The sequence below is a fragment of the Pan troglodytes genome, chromosome 1 (genome assembly GCF_028858775.2).
Source record: "Pan troglodytes isolate AG18354 chromosome 1, NHGRI_mPanTro3-v2.0_pri, whole genome shotgun sequence".
In the NCBI taxonomy this organism is placed as follows: Eukaryota; Metazoa; Chordata; class Mammalia; order Primates; family Hominidae; genus Pan; species Pan troglodytes.
In genome coordinates, this window is record NC_072398.2 from 26,534,112 (window position 1) to 26,560,930 (window position 26,819).

Sequence of the window (26,819 nt, forward strand, 5' to 3'; positions counted from 1 at the left end):
GAGGGAGGACCTTGGGCAGAGCAGGGAAGCCAACCTGAGCAAACACAGCAGCCCGAGTGTTCCCAAGGCCAAAATGCTGAGAACGTCCACTCCTAATCTGTGTGGTGGTCTGCATTGCCGGGCCCCCTGGCTCTCTTCTGGCATTCTCTGCCTCTGCCTCATATTCTTGTTGGGCCAGGTGGGCTTGCTGCAGGGACACCCCCAGTGCCTGGATTACGGGCCCCCTTTCCAGCCCCCTCTGCACCTTGAGTTTTGCTCTGACTATGAGTCCTTCGGCTGCTGTGACCAGCACAAGGACCGCCGCATCGCTGCCCGGTACTGGGACATCATGGAATATTTTGATCTGAAGAGACATGAGCTGTGTGGAGATTACATTAAAGACATCCTTTGCCAGGTAGTGAAAAGTGCCTTCCAGCCCCAGGGGTTTGGGTGCTGGGCTGCATGGTGTGGGTCCTGAGCGGAGGGTGCTTTGGGAGCCCAGCCCTTTAGAAGTCATGTGCCGGGTGCCTCATCTTGGAGCTGCCGGCTTTGGACACGCACACTGACATGAGTGTGTGCTGAATTTGGTCTCCATGGGTTCCCCAAAGCTCTCCCTCTGGGATTCTGCTGGCCCTGATTCTTCTCCAGGCTCCAGGAGAATGAGAGGGACACTCTTCCTGGAGCTCTCAGAGCAGCCATTATTTGCCACACTCCCTCTGTGGTGCACGGCAAATAATTATTTGCATCCTCTGCGGTGCTCAGAGAGCTAGGCACTTAAACCCGTGGAATTTACCGAGCGCGTTAAGGGAGGGAGTGGTGGCATCTGCTGGGGTCCAGTCCTTTTCATCTGGGTGATTTGTGCCAGGGCATCTCTGGCGTCACCCTGGCGGTGGCAGGGGTTGGAGACTCTCTCCAGAGTTCTGTCTGCCCAGCACTCCAGAGCTGGAAGAGAGAGATGCAAGCTGCTGAGTAGCAGTGACTCACAGAGTTTCTCCTTCTCCTGGTTGCCCAACAGCCAAAATCCACATGCCTGGGAGGCATCGTTTTGATTGAGCTCAGCCTGAAAACAAGACGGGTGTAGGCTGCACACACAGACTTTGTAGGAAGAGGGTGTTTGGGGGTTAATGGGGAGAGGTCAGCATTTGGAAAGCTGATAAAAGAGGCTGCCTGGGGAGGACCCCTCTAATGAGGTTGGGGAGGAGAGGCAAGAAGTCCAGGCAGCCTTTTGAACTGAGACCCCCTGGGCTTGTCAGCACAATGACTTGGCTATCCACAGGCATCTGTTCATGACTCCTGGTGCCACTGTTCCTGAACTTGCAGACCACTGTAACTCCCACATAGGGTGTGAAGTGGTTAACCGAGCTTCCCAGAGTCCAGGAGAGAATTACAGCTGAGCCTGGCCCAGAAAGTCAGCCACCTGGGTGGCACCGCCTGGGGCTGTACTCTTGGACACCACTCCACAGCTGTTTCCTGGAGAATTAACTCTAGGATTCCCATTAGGGTAGAAGCTGAGCTTTTACAAGCAGCACTGAGAATGTTTATTTCTGAGATCATCCCTGGTAAAAATTTATACCCCTGACCCTTCCCTCTTGCATGAGGTTTCAGAAAGTCAAAGTCAGCAGCTCTGTTGTTTTAGGGATTTGAGGAATAAGAACAATTTCAGCCAAACAGTCCTACACATGTTTATTTATTCACATTTATAAGGTCCTCTTTCTTCCCCAACGTATGTAGTGTGTACCCAGCAATGATTCTGCAGGCAGTTGTTATGATCCTCATTTTACTGATGAGGGCTCAAGAGTTTAGATGACTTACCCAAGGTAAAACAATCCTGGGGCACAGAGCCAGATGCTCAGGCTCCAAGTTTTGTGCCTTTTGATCACACCGTGCTAAAGTATAGTTACAGCAGCACTGGCTTGTTTACTTAACGGTTTTCTGAGCTCCCCAAACTATATGCTCCATTGGAAGAGAGACTTTGTGCATTTCGCTCACTGCTGCATCCCAATCAATGTAGAGAACGGTGCCTGGCACGTAAGACAGACTCAACAGGAGAGTCACATAGGACTCTTATTTATTTATTTATTTATTTTTTTTGAGACAGAGTCTTACTCTGTCACTCAGGATGGAGTGCAGTGGCACAGTCTTGGCTGACTACAACCTCTGCCTCCCGGCTTCAAGCGATTCTCCTGTCTCAGCCTCCTGAGTACCTGGGACTACAGGCACATGACACCATGCCTGGGTTTTTAAATTTTTAAAATTTTTTTATTTTTAGTAGTGACAGGGTTTCACCATGTTGGCCAGGCTGGTCTTGAACTCCTGACCTTAGGTGATCTGCCCCCCTCATCCTCTCAAAGTGCTGGGATTACAGGCGTGAGCTACTGCGCCTGGCTAGAGACCTTATGGGCTTTGCTTTTCTTCCCTTTGAAGTAGGGAAGTATCTGTGTAGTTACTGAGCTAATTGAGTAGAAGCAAATTTGCAAACTCTAAATGGCTGCATGAGAGTGTGCCATAGTGATGGTTCTCTTTCCACAGCCCCCTTCTATTCTCTAGTATTGGATCCTTAATTCAGCCTCCCTTCTCCCTTTTTCCCAGTCTCCGAGAGTGGACAGAATGAGCAAGGGGACACTTAAGAGTGGGTCATGTTGCTTCTTGATAGCTGCTGTGATAAGTGTCTTAAATGGAAACAGACACCCCGAGGGGAGCCTGTGAATCTCTGAGCTCCTTCTTCCACTCTGCCCAATGACCGAAAGCTGACTCTGCAGTGTACAATCAGAGGAAATAAGAGAGAACAGGGAACTCACATATACATGAAAAATGCTGCTGGTCCTTTTGTGAAGCGATGGCAGCACAGAGGTGAATGAGATGGTTCTGCACAGGCTGGCTGGCTCAGGAGAGTCCTTAGTGATCAGAAGGGGGCTTCTGGGCCAATGGGTGAACTCTGCTCTAATGCACGGCTCCAAATGACACCCTTTGAATTGGGCTTTCTTACCTTCCTAATCTCAGTTGCCTCTGTCTTTCATCACTACTGGGAGTCGCTCGTCTGCTCACAATATTCTATTTTCCTCCTAAAAAATGTTATAGTCTAGGGAGGTCCAAGTAGCAGATACTCCTTTGAGCAAATAGTCCTTATATGTTTGTGTAAGGAGCAGGCATATTGCCCTATAGCCACAATTCAAATGTGTATAGGTTCCAGCATGGTACTTTGCATATATTAAACACTGAAATTTTTAAAATAAATAATTGAAGAAATTGCTAAACACCTAATCTCTGAGAGTGATACATCCAATGTCAATTCTGATAATTTTATTTTTCATTGTAAAATATTCCAAAAATATGGAAAAGCACAGAAAAATAATTAACACTGTATCTCCAACAACCAGATTTGAACAAATGTAAAATTTTTGCCAAATTGTTTCAGATTTGTATAAAGAAATAACATCTTGGTAGATATAGCATCCATAAGAAAATGAGGCTGGGCCGACATGGTGGCTCATGCCTGTAATCCCAGCACTTTGGGAGATCGAAGAGGCAGGAGAATCACTTGAGCCTAGGAGTTAGGAATCAGCCTGGGCAACATGGTGAGGCCGTTTCTATGAAAAATAAAATAAAATGAAAATTAAAAAATAAGAAAGAGATCTAGAAATTTAGTAATATCTTTTTGAAAAAATATTCATGCATCATTTAATAAAACTTTAAATGTCAAAAACTAAGCTGAAATGTTAGAGATAGTACAGTGAATATGAGAGATTTTCCCTGTTTTCTGCCTTCTAGGAGCATTAACTGGGTAGAAAATCACAGGAAGAGTTTTAGCAGCAGTTGGTAACAAAAACTCCAAAATCCTGATTTTTTCCGCCTAGCACCATTTTTTCTTTCTGCTTGCTCAAAACGTGAGACAAGTGCCGGTGTGGCAGGTCTGATGCTGAGCCTGAGCTCCGCGTTCTTTTTTAGGAGTGCTCGCCCTACGCAGCCCACCTGTACGACGCCGAAAACACCCAGACGCCTCTCCGGAATCTCCCGGGCCTCTGCTCTGATTACTGCTCTGCCTTCCATTCTAACTGTCACTCAGCCATTTCCCTGCTGACCAATGACCGCGGCCTCCAGGAGTCTCATGGAAGGGACGGTACCCGCTTCTGCCACCTCCTGGACCTTCCTGACAAGGACTATTGCTTCCCTAATGTCCTGAGGAACGACTATCTCAACCGCCACCTGGGCATGGTGGCCCAAGATCCTCAGGGCTGCCTGCAGCTCTGCCTGAGCGAGGTGGCCAACGGGCTGAGGAACCCCGTCTCCATGGTCCATGCTGGGGACGGCACCCATCGCTTCTTTGTTGCTGAGCAGGTAGGAGTGGTGTGGGTCTACCTCCCTGATGGGAGTCGCCTGGAGCAACCCTTCCTGGACCTCAAGAACATCGTGTTGACCACCCCATGGATCGGGGATGAGAGAGGCTTCTTGGGGTTGGCTTTTCACCCCAAATTCCGCCACAATCGCAAGTTCTATATTTATTATTCGTGCCTGGACAAGAAGAAGGTAGAAAAGATCCGAATTAGTGAGATGAAGGTTTCTCGGGCTGATCCTAACAAAGCTGACCTGAAATCAGAGAGGTGAGAGGTACTCATGAGAGCCTACAGCTGTACTGTGTTCCGAAATAATGCCAGCCAGGTCTGTGAGATAATAGAGGGGAACTTCACTGGTTTTAGAGCACTACTCGAACTGTTGAGAAAGGAGTCACTGTGGATTGAGAACGGCCCAAGTTAGCCTCTTGAGTTAAGGCTGTTTAATGGCATGTAGCCATCACCTTACAGTTACCCTAAATAAAGACATACTTTCCTGTCTTTACAAAGGGTAAGTAAGGACCAGCAGCCATAGGGGTCTGAGAAAGGATTATAGATAATATCAACATATGAAACATAATAGTAGCCTCTGATTATTATGTGCCATTAGATCCCAGGGCCTTTACTTTGAATGTGGGATTTCTTATTCTCACTGGAAGCTGTGGCACAAGGCCATCAAGCTATGGATGCATGGCCAGGTGAGGACTCAGTTTTAACTGACCCCAAGTTCATGCTCTTTCCACCCTACCACTCTGCCTTTGTTTTTCCTTCTTCTCCTTTCTCTCGTTTCTTTTCCCGTGGTAGACAGGTTGGAGGATTGCAAAGAGCATAAAGAACTGATAGATTAACCCCTCTTAAGTTACTCAAAAGAAGGGATGGAGCATTCTGGTAGGGCAGAGAGTAAGGGCAAGCCCTGGAAAAGGATGGTTGTTACCCTGGCTGGGTCCACAGCTCATTAAACCATGGTATGAAAGAAAAATGAGGCCAGGCATGGTGGCTCATGCCTGTAATCCCAACAGTTTGGGAAGCTGAGGCGGGCGGATCACTTGAGGTCAGGAGTTCAAGACCAGCCTGGCCAATATGGAAAAACCCTGTCTCTATTAAAAATTAGCCAGGCATGGTGGCACATGCCTGTAGTCCCAGCTACTCAGGAGGCCGAGGCAGGAGAATCGCATGAACCTGGGAGGCAGAGGTTGCAGTGAGCCAAGATCACGCCACTGCATGCCAACCTGGGTGACAGAGCAAGACTCCATCTCAAAAAAAAAAAAAAAAAAAAAAGCCAGATGTGGTGGGATGGTAATCCCACCAGATACTCGGGAGGCTCTCAGCCGAGGCAGGAGAATTGCTTGAACCTGGAGGTGGAGGTTGCAGTGAGGTGAGATTGCACCACAGCACTCCAGCTTGGATGCAGAGTGAGACTCTGTCTAAAAAAAAAAGACAAAGGAAAATGAGCCATGAAAGAGTTATACCAGGAAACAAGGGGCATCTCAGAGCCCCAAAGCTACTTGCTTTGTGATCCTTAAAAACTCAGAAGCAGGTCTTGGCTGGCTTGGCAAATCTCGGTGGCTTGGCCCAGTCATTTCTGGGTATCTCAAGAGGATGCAGCTTCAGCTTGTGTCAAATCCTAACGTTTGGTTTCTTTTTTCTCTTCCAGGGTCATCTTGGAGATTGAAGAACCAGCCTCAAACCATAATGGCGGACAACTTCTTTTTGGCCTGGATGGCTATATGTACATATTCACTGGGGACGGGGGACAGGCTGGAGATCCCTTTGGCCTGTTTGGAAATGCTCAGAACAAGTAAGCTGGATGGGGGCTGGGCCCTTGTCCCTTCAGAGTGAGCCCCTGGTGTGGTGTTTTTGCAGGGATGGCATCAAACTCAAATCACACACTGCAAGATGTAGTCCACTCCACTGAGGCAACGGGAGGAACGTTTGGTTTTCTGTTCCATAAATTTCAGACATAGTATATTTTGGTAGTTAATATTATTGATGCTCAATATAACTGTCAGAGTGTTATGTAAAGGAGAATTCAGGATTTTAAAAATATATATATTAGCAGATCATTATTCACCACACTAATCAACTAATTCAATTCAACTCAATAATATTATTGAACACCATGTTCCAGGCGCTGTGCTAGGCCCTGGAGACACATGAGAAGTTAACTACTGAGAGCCAATGTGTATTGGGTGCTTGCAGCTTGTCAGGCACTGGTCTAAGTACTTTACATTTGAGAAGGTAATTTTAGCAACCTTCAAGGGCAAGAATTTATATCTAATATCTATTCTGTTAATTGATATATCACCAGCACTCAGGACAGTGCCTGGCACAAGGGAGTCTTTCCATAATTACACATGGAATGAATGAATCCTATGAAGTATACATATAATAGTATCCATTTTACAGACAAGAAAATGGAGACACAGAGGTCGTACAATGAGTAAGTGGAAAAAACAGAATCCCAACCCACACAATACGGCGCCAGAGCCCAGTGATGCTGTGTTGCCTAGATAAAGGTCATGTGGTCCTTCTGCCCTTTGCACCCAGTAAGCACTTGGCTTCTATTATTCCTAGTAATAAAAATATTGAGGTTAATAATAATACAAAGCTAACATTTGTCGAATACCTACTGTGATTCAAGAATTGCATTAAATGCTATATACACAGTAACTCATTTAACCCTTACATCACAACCACACCGCAAGGTAAATAATATTTATCTAGCCATATATTTTAAATAGAGATGGGGCCTCACTGTATTGCCTAGGCTGTTCTTGAACTCATGGCCTCAAGCTATCCGCCCACCTCAGCCTCCCAAAATGTGGGATTACAGGCATGAGCCACTGCACCTGGCCAATATATAAAAAATAATAGCAGCCTCTGATTATCATGTGTCCATTAGATCCCAGACCCTTTACTTGAGTGTGAAATTTCTTATCCTCACAGGAAGCAGTGGCACAAGGCCATCAGTTACTCTCCTCTGACTTTCAAATGAGGAACGTCAGCCCCAGAGACCACAGTCATTGGCAGAGCCTCTCCAAAGCTTCTATTCTGTTCTTTTAACTGACCATGTTGTTAAATAAACAATAAACAATATAACTAGCTTCTTTAAAAACTTTGTCATATTAGACCAAATCAGAGAGAAGCTGTGCTCATCATTAAAATAAGAATTGAAGCTGCAACTTGCTCAGGGTCACATGGACCAAGATCACATCAAACTTTTGCCTCGTAGTTCTCTTAGAGCCAAACATGGGGCAGTCTTAAATATCTTGTATAGATTTAAAAGAAAATCTTCAAGCTCATACTTGCTGGTACAAAAAAAGAAGGAAAATAAGAAGTCAAATCTTCCCATGTGATCCTTAGCAGTCTCTTGGCATCAGCTATGAGTCGGCCCTTCTGGGTGATCTCTTCCAGTCCTGTGGCTTTCCTTGCTTACCTCATTCTGCTTCTTGGCCTTCTTTCTTTCAGAAGTTCCCTGCTGGGAAAAGTTTTAAGGATCGATGTGAACAGGGCAGGCTCAGATGGCAAGCGGTACCGAGTCCCCTCGGACAATCCATTTGTTTCTGAGCCAGGGGCCCACCCCGCCATCTATGCCTATGGGATCAGGAACATGTGGCGTTGTGCTGTGGACCGAGGGGACCCCGTCACGCGCCAGGGCCGAGGCCGGATATTCTGTGGGGACGTGGGCCAGAACAGGTTTGAAGAGGTTGACCTCATTGTGAAAGGTGGAAACTATGGCTGGAGAGCAAAGGAAGGGTTTGCATGTTATGACAAAAAACTTTGTCACAATGCCTCTTTGGGTAAGTAAGAAGCTCTCTGGGTGATTTCTTGGATGAGTTGAGTGGGCTGGAGGTGGAGGTGGGGAATAAAACCTGAATGTCCTGCCCTGCAGGTCATTTAAATCACGCCTTGTTTGTGTCCTGTGGTGTAGTGCTTCTCCAACCGGTCCTCCAGCCACTCACTGGCACCAGAGACATCTTGGCAGTGGCTATTTTAAAAAAGTGAATTCCTAGACTCTGCCCTCGACCTAATGAATTTGAATTTTGGGTGGATTGGAGGCATGAGATTGACCCAGGAATCTGTATTTTAAATAAGTTACCCACATTAATTTTAGGCATATTATTTTGAGAACCACTGGCAGACCAAAATTGGTGTATGTTTTTATTTATTTCCCAACTGGGACAGGCCACTGAAATGATATTCTGCACATAGGCAAGTAAGAGGACACTTTCTTTTCTTTTTTTTTCTTTTCTTTCTTTTTTTTTTTTTTTTTTTTTTTTAGACAGAGTCTTGCTCTGTCACCCAGACTGGAGTGCAGTGGCACGATCTCGGCTCACTGCAACCTCCGACTCCCTGGTTCAAGTGATTCTCCTGCCTCAGCCCCCTGAGTAGCTGGGATTACAGGCATGCACCACCACTCCCACCTAATTTTTTTATTTTTAGTAGAGATGGGGTTTCACCATGTTGGCCAGGATGGTCTCGATCTCCTGACCTCGTGATCCGCCTGCCTCGGCCTCCCAAAGTGCTGGGATTACAGATGTGAGTCACCATGCCCGGCCCAGGACACTTTCTAAACACCAATAATCAAGGTGTACTTTAGAAACTCCACCTGGCTCAAAATTCTAGTGTTCTGACTCTATTACTTCTTCTTAGTCTTTTCTTGTCCTCTAACTTATAAAGCAGTCTTACAGACTGTGACAATATTTTTCATATCCTTAAACCTGGGTTTCTGCCATATCAACCTAGGGGGAAAACTTAGCCATGTGGATTTCCAGGTCACTGCCTCATAGATGGAGGGAATTTTTGGCTTCCTCTCTGCCTGCAGATAGCAGTTAAGTAGGAAGTTTGCAAATATTGTGGATGGCCTATTGAGAACAATAAACATGATTCACTTGCTTGCCTGTCCTACTGAAGACCAAGAGGTAAAGTGTTCTTTACTGAATTAGGCAACTGCATTAAAAAGTCCCCTTCTTCCTCCTTGAAGCTTTCAATTTTAGGCCATGACACTCACTCTCTTTCCTCTCTCCTGGACAGATGATGTTCTGCCAATCTATGCTTATGGCCATGCAGTGGGGAAGTCAGTCACTGGAGGTTATGTCTACCGTGGTTGTGAATCCCCAAATCTCAATGGCCTGTATATCTTTGGAGACTTCATGAGTGGGTAAGGAAAGACTGATGTCCCTTCTCCCTCTTTTTATTTTAACATTTTTACTGAGGTATAACTTACATATGGTGAAATATAATCACGTAAGAGCACAAGTGTGTGATGTTTTACAAATGTATGCACTCATATTACCACCAGCCATATCAAGAGGCAGAACACTTCCATCACCCTAGAAGGCTCCTTCTTGTCTATTACCTCTCTCTCTCTGTCTCTCTCTCTCTGTCTCTCTCTCATACCAGGGGCTCACTTTAAAGGGACAGGGGCCCAGCTTCCATCCAGCTTACTTGTTCTGAGCATTTCCAAACATGCCAAAGGGATCGGGTCTCCAGCCTGTCCCCCGTCCCCAGTGAATATGTACATGTAGCCATCCAGGCCAAAAAGAAGTTCACACACACACACACACACACACACACACACACACACACACACACACCCCAGCCAGAGATAAGCACTCTCACCACAGCTTAGTTTTGCTTCTGGAACTTCATATATAAATGGAATCATTATAATATGTACTCTTCTTTTTGTGCTTGGCTTCTTTAATTTGGTAATGTCTGTGGGATTCATCAATGTTGTTCCATGTATCAGTAATTTGTCTTTTTTATTGCTTTGTAAAATTCAATTGTATGAATACACCACAATTTATTCATCTGTTCTCCGTGTTGCTGATGGACATTTTGGCTATTCCCAGTTATGAAATATTGTGAATAATATGGCTACTGTATTTTATAGTCTTCAGTGTAGAGATCTTGCATATTTATCTGTCTCTTACTGTTTGATGTTATAGTAAATGTTATTTTGTTAAATTCCAGTTTCTGACTGTTAATTGTTAGTATATAGAATTTTTTTATATTGAGCTTATATCTGGCAACCTTGCTGAACTCTTTGTTCATTCTGATTGCTTTTTTGTAGATTCTACTGGATTTTCTATGTGGAACATAATTTTATTAGAAGGTCTGTGAATAGAGACACTTTTACTTTCTTTTTTTTTTTTTTGAGATGGAGTCTCGCTCTGTCGGCCAGGCTGGAGTGCAGTGGTGCGATCTCGGCTCACTGCAAGCTCCACCTCCTGGGTTCACGCCATTCTCCTGCCTCAGCCTCCTGAGTAGCTGGGACTACAGGTGCCTGCCACCACACCCAGCTAATTTTTTGTATTTATTTTCTTTTTTTTTGAATTGGAAGCCTGCTCTTATTTTTTAACTGGCTTATTGCTCTACATTAATCTCAGTGCAGTGTTGAATAGAAATAGGGGAAAGCATTCATTTTCACCATCATATTGGTGTGATGTTACACAGTAACATCACACCAATATGATGTCAGCTGTAGGTGATTTCTATACACCCTTTATCAGGCTGGGGACATTTTCTTTTATTTCTAGTCCTTTGAAAATTCGTATTAGATATAGATGTTGGGTTTTGTCAAATGCTTCTTTTCATCTTTTGATGAATCATGTGGGCTTTTAAAATTTTTAGTTTCTTAATATGGTGAATTTCATTGATTGATTTAAAAATTGCTAGAGCAGTCTTGCATTCTGAGGAAAATACCACTTGGTCATAATGCATTATCTTATTTATTTATTTATTTATTTTTTGAAACAAGGTTTTGCTCTGTTATGCAAGCTGGACTGCAATGGCACGATCATAGCTCACTACAGCCTCGAACTCCTGGGCTCAAGTGATCCTCCCACCTCAGCCTCCCAAGTAGCTGGTGGCACCCAGCTAATTAAAAAAAAATTTTTTTTTTTTGTAGAGATGGAGTCTTACTATGTTGCCTAGGCTGGTCTTGAACTCCTGGCTTCAAGCTGTTCTCTCACCTTGGCCTCCGAAAATGCTAGGATTACAGGCATGACTCACTGCCCGGCCCCACCCTTTTTACATATAGACGGATTTGATTTGCTGACATGTTGTTTGAAATTTTAAAATCTATGTGCATGAAGGAATAGTGAACTATAGTTTTTCTTTCTTGTAATATATTTGTCAGATTTGGAATCAGGGTAAACAGGCTTTACAGAATAAGTACTCCTGTTCAATTATCTGGAAGAGTTTGTGTAACATAGGTATTATTTTTCCTTATGTGTTCTTCCTTCCAAGAAAAACCATCTGGGCCTGAAGTTTTCTATGTGAAAAGACTTTTAATTACAAATTTAATTTCTTTATTAGATTTAATTATTCAGCTTATCTATTTCTTTCTGAGTGAGCTTTGGTAGTCTGTGCCTTTCAAGGAATTTTTCCAGTTTGTCTACGTTGTCAAATGTTTTGGCATTCAGTTGTTCATAATATTCCTTTATTATTCTTTTAATATCTATAGAAACTATGGTGATGTCACTTGTCTTATTCTAGATACAGTTGGTAGTTGTGTCTTCTCTTTTTTTTAAATCAGTCTGGTTAGAGGTTTATCCATTTTATTTATCTTCTCTAAGAGCCAGCTTTTGTGTTCATTGATATTTTTCCTGTTATTTTTATGTTTTTTTCTATTTCATTGATTTCTTCTCTTTTTTCTTCCTTCTGCTTGATTTGGATTTAATTTGCTCTTCTATTTCTAGTTTCTCAAGATGGAAGCTGAGATTATTGATCTGAGACCTTTCATCTTTTCTAATATATGTGTTTAGTGCTATAAATTTTCCCCCGAGTACTACTTTAGCAGTATCCTGTAAATGTTGATATATTGTGTTTTCATTGTTATTCAGTTAAAAATATTTTCTAATTTACCTTTTGATTTCTTTGTCACATGAGTTATTTCAAAGTGTGCTATTAAGTTTCCAATTACCTGAAGATTTTCCAGAGATCTTTCTGCTATTGATTTCTATTTTAGATTTACTGTGGTCCCAGAACATATTGTATATGACTTGGGGGACTATCTTGGATTTTCTGGGTGGGTCCTAAATGAAATCACAAGTGTGTTTAGAAGAGGAAGGTAGGGGGAAATTTGAAGATGGGAGAGATAGAAGGTGATGCAACAACGATGGCAGAGGGAGAAAAGGTGACGTGATGTGGGGCCATGAGTCAAGGCATAGGGACGACCTTCAGAAGCTGGAAAGAGTGAGGGAACCGATTCTCCTCCAGAGCGTCTGGAGGGAGCACAGTCCTGCCAACACCTTGATCTTGGCTTAGTGAAGACCACTTCAGAGTTCTGGCAACCAAAACTATAAAAGAATAAGTGTATATTGTTTTAAGCCACAAAGTTGTCGTAATTTGTAGTTGAGGTGATTTGTTACAGTGGCAATAAGAATGTTATCATTCCTAATGCTCTCAATTCCTTTGGGTAGATGCATGTTTCTATCTGATATCATTTTTCTTCTGTCTGAAGAACTTCCTTTAACATTTCTTGTCAATGGGGTCTATAGTGATGAATTGTTTTCACTTTTGGAGTCTTTATTTTGCCTTCATTTTTGAAAGATATTTTCACTAGGTATAGAAGTCTATGTTAACATGTTTTTTTCTTTGATTCTTTAGAGGCTGCGCCACTATTTTCTGGCTTGCACCATTCCAATGAGAAATCCGCTGCCAGACTTCTGTTTGTTCCTTCATATGTAATATATCATTTTTTTTCCTATGGCTGCTTTTTAAGATTTTCTCTTTATCATTAGTTTTGTGCAATTTCATTAAAATATGCCTTAGTTTGGTTTTCTTCATATTTCTGTGCTTAGAGTTTGTTGCAGTTATTGGATCTGTGAATTTATAGCTTTCAAGAAATATGGAACATTTTTGGCCGTTATATCTTTAAATGTGTTTTCCTCTGTCCCCACTCCTTCTCTCCTTTTATTCAGAGGCTCTAATTACATGTATATTGGGCTGCTTAAAGTTGTTCCATAGTTCGCTGATGATCTATTTATGTTAAAAAATTTTCTCTGTGTTTTATTGTGGGTAGTTTCCATTGCTATGTCTTTAGTTCATGAATTGTTTCTTTTGTAATGTCTAGCCAGCCATTCATCCCATTGAGTGTGTGTGTGTGTGTGTGTGTGTGTAATCTCAATGTATTTTTCACCTCTAGAAACTTTATTTGGGTCTGTTCTGTATCTCTCATATCTCTCTCTATTTTTTTTTTTTTTTTTTAGAGATGGAGTCTCGCTCTGTCGCCCAGGCTGGAGTGCAGTGGCACGATCTCGGCTCACTGCAAGCTCCGCCTCCTGGGTTCACGCCCTTCTCCTGCCTCAGCCTCCTGAGTAGCTGGGACTACAGGCATCCGCCACCACGCCCAGCTAATTTTTGTATTTTTAGTAGAGACGGGGTTTAGAATCATTGTTTAAATGTTCTTGTCTGCTAATTTTAACATCTTCATCAGTTCTGTGTCACTTTCGATGGACAGATTTTACTCTTTATTATGGGTTGTATTCTCCTCCTTCTTTACTTGCCTCATAATTTTTGATTGGATGCCAGAAATATTAATTTAACTTAGTAGGTGCTGGATATTTTTGTATTCCTATGAATGATTTTGAATTTTGCTTGGAGACATAGTTAAGTTACTTGGAAGTAGTGTGATTCTTTCAGGTCTTGCTATTAATATTTGCTAAACAGAACCAAGGTAGTGCTTTTTCTAGTGCTTTCTATTCCTCACTACTGAATTCTACCTATACCCTGTGATACTTATGCTATTCCTGATCTCAAGTAAATGCCAAGTACTTTTTCTTCTAATTCTTTCCTTTGTTTTAAAATATTTTCTCACATGTATCTGCTGTTGAGTATACTGATGATTACTTCAGGGGAACCTTTTGCAGCTCTCTGGCATTCTTTCTCTGTGCAATTTTCTTCTCTCCAGTATCTGTCCTGCAATGTCTTACTGCATTGGTCTTCCTGGACTCTCAGCAATATCTTTTCAGCTCAAGGAGCCTGCTGGGCTTTGCCTGTATTTTCCCTCCCTGTGCTGGAAACTCTCAAGGTAGTATGCTGGAAAAATCATAGGGTTCACCTTGTTTGTTTCCTGTCTGTCAGAGAACACACTCCTCCATTGCCTGATCTTCAGTATATTTCAAGCCATTATTATTCTATCTTGTGCAGGTTTTGGAATGTTTAAGATGGGAAAGTAAATCTGGTCCCTTTTAGAAAAGATGTTCTATTTTCATGCTGCAATTCTTAGTTACAGAGATGGGGTAAAGTTACTAATTGGTCAGGTCCTTTATCATCACTTACTAGAGCTTTGGGATTTCATTGTTCTTCATGTTTTTCTCCCTACAACCTCCACTCACCACCCTGCCCCCATACACACATCATTTGGTTAATATGCAGTGATTCTTTTTCCTTTTCTTTTCTTTTTTTCTTTTTCTTTTTTTTTGAGACAGAGTCTCACTCTGTCACCCAGGCTGGAGTGCAGTGGTGCAATCTCGCTCGGCTCACTGCAACCTCTGCCTCCTGGGTTTAAGCAATTCTCATGCCTCAGCCTCCCAAGCAGCTGGAACTACAGGCACACAACACCACGCCCAGCTAATTTTTGTATTTTCAGTAGAGATGGGGTTTTGCCGTGTTGGTCAGGCTGGTCTCGAACGCCTGGCCTCAGGTGATCCACCCGCCTCAGCCTCCCAAACTGTTGGGATTACAGGCATAAGCCACTGCACCCATTCACAGGCAGTGATTCTTAATTGAGGTGTACTTATCAAAATCCCCTGGGTTTAGGATCTCTGTTTCCATAAAACTTTCCAGGTGATTCTGATGAGCACCCAGGGTCTAACCAACTTCCTTTCCCTTTTCTTCTAAAAACCTGCTTTTAGTTCAGATAGATGATAGAGGGATAGGAAGCATCTTTCTGCTACTATATAAACATACAGCAATAATAATATCAGTTAGTAGTTTTTTTAACCCTTACTATGTGCCACACACATTGGTGAGATCTTTATGTATATTATTTTGTTTAACCTTCAAAATTCTCACCTATGGTAAAGTATGTTATCACTCCCCATTTTATGGATGAGGAATCTGAAGCTTAGAGATATTGGGCAACTACCCAAAGGTCACACAACTAATGAAAATAAGATCAGTCTTTTATAGTGGTGCAGCCTACACAGCACGTCAAACTCTTTTTTTTTTTTTTTTTGAGACAAAGTCTTGCTCTGTCACCCAGGCTGGAGTGTGCAGTGGCATGATCTTGGCTCACTGCAACCTCCACGTCCTGGGTTCAAGCATTTCTTGTGCCTCAGCCTCCCGAGTAGCTGGGACTATAGGTGTGCACCACGCTGCCTGGCTAATTTTTGTATTTTTAGTAGAGATGGGGGTTTCACCATGTTGGCCAGGCTGGTCGTGAACTCCTGACCTCAAGTGATCTGCCTGCCTTGTCCTCCAAAGTGCTGGGATTACAGGTGTGAGCCACTGGGCCTCGTCCAAACTCCTTTTATATAGAACATGAACTTCCTCATCTAGGGCAAGTGGGTGATTGAAATATCTCTGAAGAAGCTTTTTGGTTGCTTGGAGGCAGGCTAGTTATTGATCTCTTAATGGGGGACTCAATCCTAGTACTCAGGGATCCCTGATTCTAGGAGAAAAAGTATTCTGCAGAGTGGATATATGGATTCCTAAACATAAGGGTTTATTTTTTGTCTAGTCGACTTATGGCTTTGCAGGAAGATAGAAAAAACAAGAAATGGAAGAAGCAGGATCTTTGCCTGGGCAGCACCACATCCTGTGCCTTCCCAGGGCTGATCAGCACCCATAGCAAGTTCATCATCTCCTTTGCTGAAGATGAAGCAGGTAACAAATGTACAGAGTTGTTTGATTTCTGCTTACTGGAACTCGGATAATCACAGGCATCAACTGAACGTTTATTTTAAATAGTAATTATCACTTCTACTATGATCACTATCGTTTAGTCATCTTTTATAATGTACTGGATACTATTCTAAGCACTTCACATTTTTTACCTTATTTCATAATCATAACACCCCCATGATATAATTATTTTTTATTTTTTCTTCTTTTTTTTGAGACAGAGTCTTGCTCTCTGTCTGTGGCGCCATCTCGGCTTACTGCAACCTCCGCTTCCAGAGTCCAAGCAATTCTCCTGCCTCAGCCTCCCAAGTAGCTGGGACTACAGGTGCCCGCCACCATGCCCAGCTAATGTTTGTATTTTTAGTAGAGACGGGGTTTTGCCGTGTTGGCCGTGCTGGTCTCAAATTCCTGACCTCAGGTGATCTGCCCGCCTCAGCCTCCCAAAGTGCTGAGATTACAGGCGTGAGCCACCGCGCCCGGCCCCATGATGTAATTATAATGCTCATTTCACCAATGAAGAAACAGACTGAATATGCCAACCTACTCCTTCCTGATTGAACCACACAACTCACTGTGAGGGGAATATCTATTCTGAACCACAGTTTTAGGAATGTGGAAAGGGCCAACAGTGGGCCAGACTAAATGGGCAGTGGGTGTTTATGCTGCCGGTGCTGTCTGGGAAAGGGACCTCTGGTGATCATCTCACTGGTTGGGCCAGGTTCTTTCCTGACCTTGCCAAGAGTCTGTGAGAAAAGGAGAATTTTATTTATTTATTTAGAAATCTGAGAAAAAGGTAGACATCTAGGTAGGAGGTTGCTCAATAGACAGACTAGGCACGTGTTAAGGGGATCAGTGAAGCATGATGTGCACGTGTACACATGAGCGAGAGAGACACAGAGAGACTCAGCTCTAATACATTTCCAAGCATTTTATCATCAGAAAGCCGATTTTTAACTTCAGCTTTACATAAGTTATGTTTCACTCTGAAGGATAAAGTTTTCAAATTTTAAATATTTCTCTTTTTTTATGTGAGGACAGTGAACTTTTCAGTATTTGGCACGAGATATCATCATGTTTAAAGGCAGAGATAATAAGGTGATCTCTCAGGGTCCCTTCCACATCTAGATTCTCTATAGGTGAAAAAAAAAAATTAAACAACAGAAAACAAAACAAATAAAAAAACACAAAAAATACATAAGAAAAGAAAAAATTAAAAAAAAAGATTCTCTATAGGTATAAACCAGAGTCTCAAAGGATTCTGAAGTATTTGGTTTCTTTCCCCTCTGGGCCATGAGGTGGCTGCCTTGGGACCTTCACTTGAGTAGGATATAAAGAGACCCAGTCAGCTCCCGGACCCTTTCCTCTCAGCTAGCCGATGAACAGATAGTTTGAGATGAATGTTTTATAGGAGCAGAGGAAACTTCAAGAATTTTGGAAACTTCAAGTATTTTAACAGGAAAAAGTCTATGTGAGTTCCAAATTGGAAGTCCAAACATACGAAAAAGGAGAGAAACCACAGGCTGGCAGGATGATGGCCAGTGGAAAGTGAGAGACGTGAAAGCTGCAGGCGATGGTGGAGCCTCTCCTCTGCCGGACACCCCTGTGTCCAGCACCACCCCAGAGATTGGAACCCCAGAGGCAGGCCTGCCCAGGGATTCTGGGCTGCCATCTTCTGTGGCTTGCTCCTCTTCAGGAGGCCACAGAGAACCTGGCTTTGGTGGCTTGATTTGTTGTGCTTGTAGACTTCTCACAGTAGAAAACAGACAGCATAAAAAAAAAAAAAAAAAAACAGTCATGGTACATCTGGCAAACAAAACACAGTCCTTGGCTGAATTTCATGGGGTAGACTTGCCAAAGTGTTCCCAAGCCTTTGCCCAAGGGTGGCCCTGAGGCTAATGAGGCTGTTCCTGAGGCAAATTATTTTTTTTTCCAGAGTTGCTTGCTCTTGTGTTTTTGCATAAACTGATTCATATTTTCTGCTCTTGCCATATTCTTTTCCTCTGAGAGGCATTTTTAGATCTGAGCCTTATTTCATTATTTTATTATCAGTCCACTGGCTTTAGGTAAGTTACTTTTTACTTGGAACCTGAGCTCTGCCTCACCTATGGCTGCAGTTCACATCCTGGGTCCTGAGAGTTGATAGCTGGTATGAATTGCTGCTGAGTGACTGGCTGGTGTGGAGCTGCCCATTGCTGAGGTTTAATTGATGGGATTTCTGAAAGTTAGTCACTGAAGGGCATTCCCAAGATGGCTGGTCAAATGAATTCTGTTTGCAGTAAATTTGTATAGCATGCATTTTTGTTTTAAATGGCATATTATAGTTTTTTTGTTTTTCTCCCCTAAGACGTATATTAAAAATATGAGTTGGATGCTACAGATGAAATTCACTTCTAGCATTGTTTTCTCCTAAAATTACAATGGGAAGTCTATGGAATGTGGAAGACATGTAATTTACACAAACTGCAGTCCTCTATAGGCACGGTTTTCAATTTTCTTTTTAGACTGAGAAGGCCTTTGCATGGTTTCGAGGGGCCCCTGCCTGTGTACATGTGGACCTTTCGTAGACACCACATTTATCTAATGGTAGAATCACTCTGGATGGTGCCTGGGCTTCCCATTCAGACAAAGCAAACTGACTCTAAAGGAGGATGTGCCCTAGTTCATCAGATCTCTTACATGGGGAAGATTATAAATCTAGTTTGTCAGTACACAAATCATAGTTTGTTAGGCAGCTGCTACCCTGTGTAGGGGCTATGCAAAGACCATGAGGCTCACACTTAGCACAAGGCAAATGCTGGTCTCTGTTCTCCACAAAAAGCAGTTGTTTAGAGCTGTTGTGTGGTGGCTCATGCCTGTAATCCTACTGCTTTGGGAGGCTGAGCTGGGAGGATTGCTTGAGTGCAGGAGTTTGAGACCAGCCTGAGCAACATAGGGAGACCCCGTCTCTACAAAAAGTTTAAAAAATGATCCTGATGTGGTGGCATGCACCTGTAGTCCCAGCTACTCAAAAGACTGAGGTGGAAGGTTTGCTTGAGCCCAGGAGGTTGAGGCTACAGTGAGCTGTGATTGTGCAGCTACACTCCAGTCAGCAACAGAGCAAGACGTTGTCTAAAAAAAAAAAAAAAAAAAAAAAAAAAAAAAAAAAAAATTAGTTGTTTAAATAATTCAGAGCTGTATAAAGCTTTAGGTTTTTCAGAATTGCAACTTAATAGACATTTTCTTTCATAAAATTGAGAAAGAGTTGTGTAAGGCACATAACAGCAAGTGAATTTAATTCAGTGTAATGGCACAAACATTGGGTCAGACAGATAAGAAAGTAATAATAACTACGATTATCGAACACTTTCTTTTTTTTTTGAGACGGAGTCTCGCTCTGTTGCCTACTGCACTGGGAGTGTAGTGATGCGGTCTTGGCTCACTGCAACCTCTGCCTCCCAGATTCAAGTGATTCTCATGTCTCAGCCTCCCGCATAGCTGGGATTACAGGCGTGTGCCACCACGCCTGGATAATTTTTGTATTTTTAGTAGAGAGGGGGTTTTGCCATGTTGGCCAGGCTCATCTTGAACTCCTGAGCTCAGGTGATCCACCTGCCTCAGCCTCCCAAAGTGCTGGGATTATAGGCATGAGCTACCGCGCCCGGCCTGGTTATCTAACACTTTCTAATTGAATACCTAACAATCACTTGAGGCATTGTGATCCCCATTTTACAAATGAATAAATATCTCGAGGGCTGTGCAGGTGAAGAGGTCTCCCAAGATAGCATGGAGAGGAACTGGTGTTATCAGAAATCAAACCAGACTTCTGGGAGTCTCCACTGGGGCTCATGACCGCATAGCATAATGTCCCTCACAAATAACTAAAAAGCAATGTGGAATGAGGTAGTTACTGTGACAAAAGAACATTTCCCAGAGTTCCAACTGGGAGAAATGGTAAGGAGCAGGGGGCTCTTTCTCAGAGTGTATTAGTCCGTTTTCACACTGCTGATAAAGACATACCTGAGACTGAGACTGGGTAATTTATAAAGAAAAAGAGGCTTAGTGGACTCACAGTTCCACATTGCTGGGAAGGCTTCACAATCATGGTGGAAGGTGAAAGGCACCTCTTACATGGTGGCAGACAAGAGAGAAAATGAGAGCCAAGAAAAAGGGATTTCCTCTTATAAAACTATATAAAACCATCAGAGCTCATGAGACTTATTCACTACCAGGAGAACAGTATGGGGGAAGCTGCCCCCATGATTCAATTATCTCCCATTGGGTCACTCCCACAACATGTGGGAATTATGGGAGCTACAATTCAAGATGAGATTTGGGTGGGGACACAGCCAAACCATATCAGAGAGATACAGGAGAGAGTGGGTAGAGGTGATTTTTGTGGGGCATGGAAAAGACCGAGAGAAGAAGTGGAGAGTGGGGAGGGTCACCAGGAAATAAGGAACTCAAGGACAGAATGAAAGAGGAAAATGGGAGTGAGGCTGAAGGGAAACAAAAGGACTAAAGAAGGGGCAAAATAAAGCGATTGACAGATGGTCCTCAGCCTGCAGACTGTATATATCCAAGTGTTCATAGAGGAAAGAGGTGGGGAAGGAAATGGAGATTCACTGAGGTGAAGTTTCTGAGAGCAAGGAGGTGACAAGGGAGAAAACTGTTTGGTTTGATAAACAAACATACACGTGAAATTGCCTCTGCTAGGCCATACACTGAGCTAATCTTTGGGGGGTTCAAAGATGGACTTTCTCCTCAAGGAGCTCACAGCCCAGCAGAGCTGATGCCAGTTAGGTTTCTGGGATTCCGTTCTTGGCGCTCACTGCATTTTAGGGCCATAACCTCTTTTTGACCATTTTCTGTGCATCCAACTCTGTGTCTCAGTGCTGCCTGATGTCCCATTATTGCCTGTCTATTTTTGTTGCCTTAGGGGAGCTGTATTTCCTGGCGACCTCTTACCCAAGTGCATATGCACCACATGGATCTATTTACAAGTTTGTTGACCCTTCAAGGTGAGATTTGATGTCATTTTCTTCTCAAATGCATTTTTCTCATTTCTTATCTCCATGGCAGGCCATAAAAACAGTCCTCATTGTCCCGAAGCAAACTCATGTTCTAGGTGAAAAGCAGTTTGGACAAATAATGGCATAGGACAATGCATCTATAGCAATTATGAAATACTTGGGAAATGGTCTCTTTGCAGTTGGACATGAAGACCTTGAGCCTTTCTAGGGTTAGTCTAGGTCTGTGGCTTTTTTTTTTTTTTTTTTTTTGAGATGGAGTTTCACTCTTGTTGCCAAGGCTGGAGTGCAATAGTGCCATCTTGTCTCACCGCAACCTCCGCCTCCCAGGTTCAAGCAGCTGAGATTACAGGCATGCACCACCATAGCTGGCTAATTTTGTATTTTTAGTAGAGATGGGGTTTCTCCATGTTGGTCAGTCTGGTCTTGAACTCCCGACCTCAGGTGATTCACCTGCCTTGGTCTCCCAAAGTGTTGGGATTACAGGCGTAAGCCACCATGCCCAGCCTTTTTTTTTTTTTTAATATGCTTCTGGAAATGTCTGTCTGAGGTCATCTAACAACAGGTGTAGACCTCTAAGCACCTGAGTAAGTACTGCTCCCCTGTCCCCTGGGCTTGGTGCAGATCTCCAGGTCTTTGGCAAATACGTTTAACTGGCAGGTTCCTCAGTAGCTCCACCTTTTCTGGAGTTTAGTGTTTATTCACTTGCTGGGCTCTATGCTGTTTCCTTCTGCTTCTTTGCCTATCTCTCTCAGAGGCTGACCAACCTCCACCAGCACAGGCAAAAGCCACAATACCACTTCCCACTTGAGAGGTGGTTGGGTCTGGGTCAGGTTATCTGCCCCAGGGAGGGTGATGCATTGTATCCATCCTGAGGAATCTGGGCAGCGCACTGGATTTATTTTTATTTTTATTTTTTATTTATTTTTTTAATAGACACAGTCTCGCTCTGTTTCCCAGGCTGGACTGCAGTGACACGATCTCGGCTCACTGCAACCTCTGCCTCCTGGGTTCAAGCTATTCATGTGCCTCAGCCTCCCAAGTCGCTGGCATTACAGGCATGCACCACCACACCCGACTAATTTTTGTATTTTCAGTAGAGACGGGGTTTTGCCATGTTGCCCAGGCTAGTCTCGAACTCCTGGGCTCAAGCGATCCACCTGCCTCAACCTCCCAAAGTGCTGGGATTACAGGTGTGTGCCACCATGCACCCTGCCCCAGTGCTCTAGATTTATCTAAAAATTATTGCCAAAGCAAGAAAATCTCCCCCTGAATTAGCTTACAGATAGACCTGCAGAAGAAAAATTTCCCCTGAGGCTTATGTTACCCTTATCTGGATTGGCATTCAGCAGACATGAGGCAAATAGGTCCAGCCACTGGTTAGGGCTGGGGGACCAGCTCTATCTGAGCTTGTATTTGGCCACAGGGCTCTCAGTTTGTGTGTTCTCGGAAGTTCCTGGAAGAGGCTCCGTCCCTGAGGCTGTGCCCGGGGTGATGTGTGGATGGTGGAGGGTGGATAGCCAAGGGGTGAATTTAATACTGGGCTGTTCCCACTGCTGGGTCTGCTTCTGTGCACTTCTCCTGGGCTTAGGGGATGGAGCAGACTCAGGGTCTTTAAAGTGCTTCTGATGGTTGACGATGCCTTGGTGGGGAGTTCTCTTTCCATTAACAGGCTTCCTATGTGAATCCATTTTTCTTTTCTTTGGCAGTTTTCTGATTCAGTTGGCAGGTAATTTAACTCCCCACTTTCACAAGAGCAGCTGTGAGAAGCCACACAGAAAGCGCCCATAAAGCGTTTTCACACTGAAGACATCCTTACTTATTCACCTTTTTTTTTTGAAGTTGACATTTATGGAGTTACTCCTGTGTGCCAGGCACTGTGCTAAGTGCCGTGCATGTGGGCTCTCATTTAATGCTGACAGAATTCCAACCAGGCAGGTTAACATCCTCACTCTATGGATAAAGAAACTGAAGGCTAGGTACGTTAAATTACTTGCCCCAGGTACAGCTACTAAGAGGAACCTGGAATAGGAACTCAGTTCTCTTTGTGGAGAGGTCATTTTAGGACTACTCCCTCCATTCAGTTATAACTATATCGAATCATATAGACTTTTTAAAGCTTCTATAAGTGGACCAGATTCTGCTCTGATTACTTATTCAGCTTGTCTTTGCACGAAATGCACCAATCCCAGCATTTTGAGGGCACCTGGTTAATTTATGTATCCTTTTCTCCCTCCCATTTTTTCCTCCTACCCTTCCTTTAGGGGTAGCTAAATACAGTGGTTGAGAACGTGGACTTGAGCCTGGGCTTGGAATCTTGGCTTTGCCACTGACTAACTGTGTGGCCTTGGGCCTGTTTCTTAGCCTGTGCGAGCCTCAGTTTCCCCTCTGTAAAATGAGTATAATAATAGTACTTACTTCACAGGTTGTTAGGAAGACTCAATGAGTTAATATTTGCAAAGTATTTAGAATGGTGCCTAAGCACTACGTAAGTGTTTTTAAAATAAATACAATTACCTTTTTTTCCCCCCCACCTGGACTTGGGAGGATTGCAGTGAGAGATAGAGTTGGAGCAAGGCAGAGGCAGAGAAAGCAATGGGGACAGGCTGGGAAGTTCCAGCTCTGCTCTCTACAGTGGAAGTACTCTCTGTCCTCAAAGTCCCTTTTATTTCAGAAGATGCACCCGGGGACAAGCAGTTTAAGAATGTGTGTGTTACTAGGCAGAGAAGCTGGCATTGCCTGAGGGCTGTGCCTTGAGTTCTTGAAGACATTTTCTTTAAAGGGAGTCACCAGCACCACCATCAGAAGCAGCAGCAGAATCATCCTCATCATCATTTTCATCATCCTCATCTGTGAGCTCTTGTTATGTTCTGGGCACTGTTCCAAGCAAGATGGGTAATATTAGTTTTTGCATTTTATAGGTGTGGAGACTGAGACTTAGCAAGGTTTTTTTGCCCCTGGTTACCAGGATGTGAACCCGTTTTGACTGCCACCATGCCCATACTCCTAACTCCCTCTCTGCACTGTGTCTCAAGGGCCTGAGGTGCCCTGTTCTGTCTGTGCCCTTTTACCTCTCCTTCTGAGCTCATAGCATATTTCCTGTTACATCTACCCCATCCCCATGGATAAGTAAAGGCTGACCCCAATTCTTGCAAATATACGCCCTCTGGTAACCTTGATTTTCTGGTTGCATCTTCAGAGTCTTGCGTCCTCATGCTTTCTGTTTGTGTTTTTAGGCGAGCACCCCCAGGCAAGTGCAAATACAAGCCAGTGCCTGTGAGAACCAAGAGTAAGCGGATCCCGTTCAGACCACTCGCCAGTGAGTCCATCTTTGAGTCTTAGGCTCAGGCCTTGGTGTGGAGGCTAAGGCAGTGCCCTCAGCAAGCAGGCTATAATTCCCATGGTGGAGTCTTAGTTACCCCCTGAGGGAAACTAAGTCTATACGTCTCCTCTGCATAACAGAGGAGTTATGAGTGTAAGGATACCCATTTCTACTGTGACCGGTTTCCTCTAGTTATTCGTTCATTCATTCGTTTGTTGATTCATTCATTTAATCGTTCATGTATTCATTCATTTGGCATCATTCATTTCATACTTACTTTGTGGCAGGAACTATGCTAATCCCTAGGGATACAGCAATGAACACTTAAAGCCTATGACATGTAGGAGTTCAGAGTTAAATAGTGGGGATGGGAAGTGCAGGCAAATAAAGAAATAAATGTAGCACTAATGTTCTGGTATAGAAGGATGCTCAGGGCACTTAGAGGGCCCCTAGAATGAGGAATGTTTCCTTGGGGCAGGGTGGGGAGTCAGGAAAGACTTACAGAGGAAGGATACTATCTTAAGGAAACTATTACAGAACCATGTATCACTGGAGTGACCCTTCTAAAAAAGTCATATATTTAGACCAAGGCCAGTTAGGGAATTAAAAGTATTAATAAGAATAATTTATATTAAAGAACTATAATGCAGTTATAGTTTTCTCTTATAGCTACTTTCTGGGACTTATATTTTTCACTAAATAAATACTGATTTCTCAGAGACAGTCTTGGACTTGCTGAAGGAGCAATCAGAGAAAGCTGCTAGAAAATCTTCCAGTGCAACCTTAGCTTCTGGCCCAGCCCAGGGTTTGTCTGAGAAAGGCTCCTCCAAGAAGCTGGCTTCTCCTACAAGCAGCAAGAATACATTGCGAGGGCCTGGTACAAAGAAGAAAGCCAGAGTGGGGCCCCATGTCCGCCAGGGCAAGAGGAGGAAGAGCCTGAAAAGCCACAGTGGCAGGATGAGGCCATCAGCAGAGCAGAGGCGAGCTGGCAGAAGTCTCCCTTGACCTATTGGTCAAGGTGGCCGACAGGGTGACGTGAGAGAGGAGAGCCACCTCATCAAATGAAAGTCACTGCTGAATAAAGACCTTAGAAGTCTGGGAAGCCAGGGTAGAGGTGGGGCAGGGCGGTTTTCCTCTCCCTGGGAAATCTTGCTGTCTACTGAATAAATAAATGCACCTTCTCTGTATGCAGTGCTTCTGTGGGAGACCATATCCCAGATTGCTGGTGCACCTGGGTTATGGTAAGCACTAGTCCATGAGCCTGCTTGGAATCACACTGGATGTCTCCATTTTGTCTTGTAAATGCCTACAACCTGAGGTAATAAATCAACATTTGCTCAAACTGGCACATATCCTTTGATATCCTGGATGTTTGTTTGACATTAGGAAATCTAGCATGCTGTACCACTCTTGCATAAGAACCATACTTCACCTTCCTGCCTCACCCCAGGTCTAAGAGGAAGCCTGTGACAAGCTTACAAGGAAAGACCCTTTAAATGTGGTATCTCCTTTCCCCAGCCCAAAGCTCATGAAGTGAACAAGAGCAGGTTCAGTTCTGTACCTCCAGCACTTACTATCGTAATTACCTGACAGGTTCTTCCTGTGTAGTGCACAGACAAAACCAATTCACTGAGACCACAGTATTGCAGTAGAGAAAGAGTTTAATTAACACAGAGCCTGCCAAGTAGAAGGATTGCAGTTATTACTCAAATCAGTCTCACAGAGAACTCAGAGGCTGGAGTTTTTATGGATAGTTTGGTGGGGGAGGGACTAGGGAATGTGAGCTGCTGATTGGTTGAGGATGAAATCATAGGGGTGTGAGGAACTGTCCTTGTGCACTGAGTCTGCCTCTGGATCGGGGCCACAGGACCTGTTGAGTGATGAATCACAAATCCGGTTAGGGTTAGTTGGTTTCCAGAATGCAACCATCTGAAAAACATCTCAAAAGACCAATCTTAGGTGCTACAATAGTGATGTTATCTATAGGAGCAACTGGAGAAGTCATAAATCTTGTGAACTCTGACCACATGACTCCTGAGCAGTAAGGGATTATAGAAACTATGCTTGCATTTTAGCAGAATTCAGGCCCTTCCCATTATCTAGTGGCCTTTCGTCAGTTTTACAAAGGCAGCTTCAGTCCCTGAGCAAGGAGGGAGTTTGTTTTAGGGAGGGACTATTATAATTCTTGCTTCAAAGTTAAACTATAAACTGAATTCCTCCCATGGTTAGCTTGGCCTCGGTCATGAATGAGTGAGGACAGCCAGCCCGTGAGGCTAGAGGCAAGAGGGAGTCAGCTATGCCAGGCTTCTCGCACTGTTATAATCTTTG

The 26,819-nt window shown here is 43.6% G+C and overlaps 1 protein-coding gene across 1 annotated transcript; it reads left to right on the forward strand.

Annotated features, from left to right (window-relative positions):
- On the forward strand, positions 1 to 25,837 carry HHIPL2 (HHIP like 2). Its single transcript, XM_054674448.2, has 9 exons — positions 1 to 394; positions 3,925 to 4,577; positions 5,962 to 6,105; positions 7,776 to 8,107; positions 9,342 to 9,468; positions 16,000 to 16,145; positions 21,079 to 21,160; positions 24,406 to 24,488; positions 25,210 to 25,837. The coding sequence occupies exons 1-9, from the start codon at positions 74 to 76 to the stop codon at positions 25,494 to 25,496; spliced, it is 2,175 nt and encodes a 724-aa protein (XP_054530423.1). The 5' UTR covers positions 1 to 73; the 3' UTR covers positions 25,497 to 25,837.
- Positions 25,838 to 26,819: the final 982 nt, after the last annotated feature.

What these genes read in the sequence shown, in the direction of transcription:
- HHIPL2 (XM_054674448.2), top strand. Translation starts at nt 74, where the DNA reads ATGCTGAGAACGTCCACTCCTAATCTGTGTGGTGGTCTGCATTGCCGG. An exon ending in GCTGACCTGAAATCAGAGAG is followed by an intron (nt 4,578 to 5,961) that starts GTGAGAGGTACT and finishes TTTCTCTTCCAG; the next exon opens with GGTCATCTTGGAGATTGAAG. An exon ending in TTTGGAGACTTCATGAGTGG is followed by an intron (nt 9,469 to 15,999) that starts GTAAGGAAAGAC and finishes TTTTTTGTCTAG; the next exon opens with TCGACTTATGGCTTTGCAGG.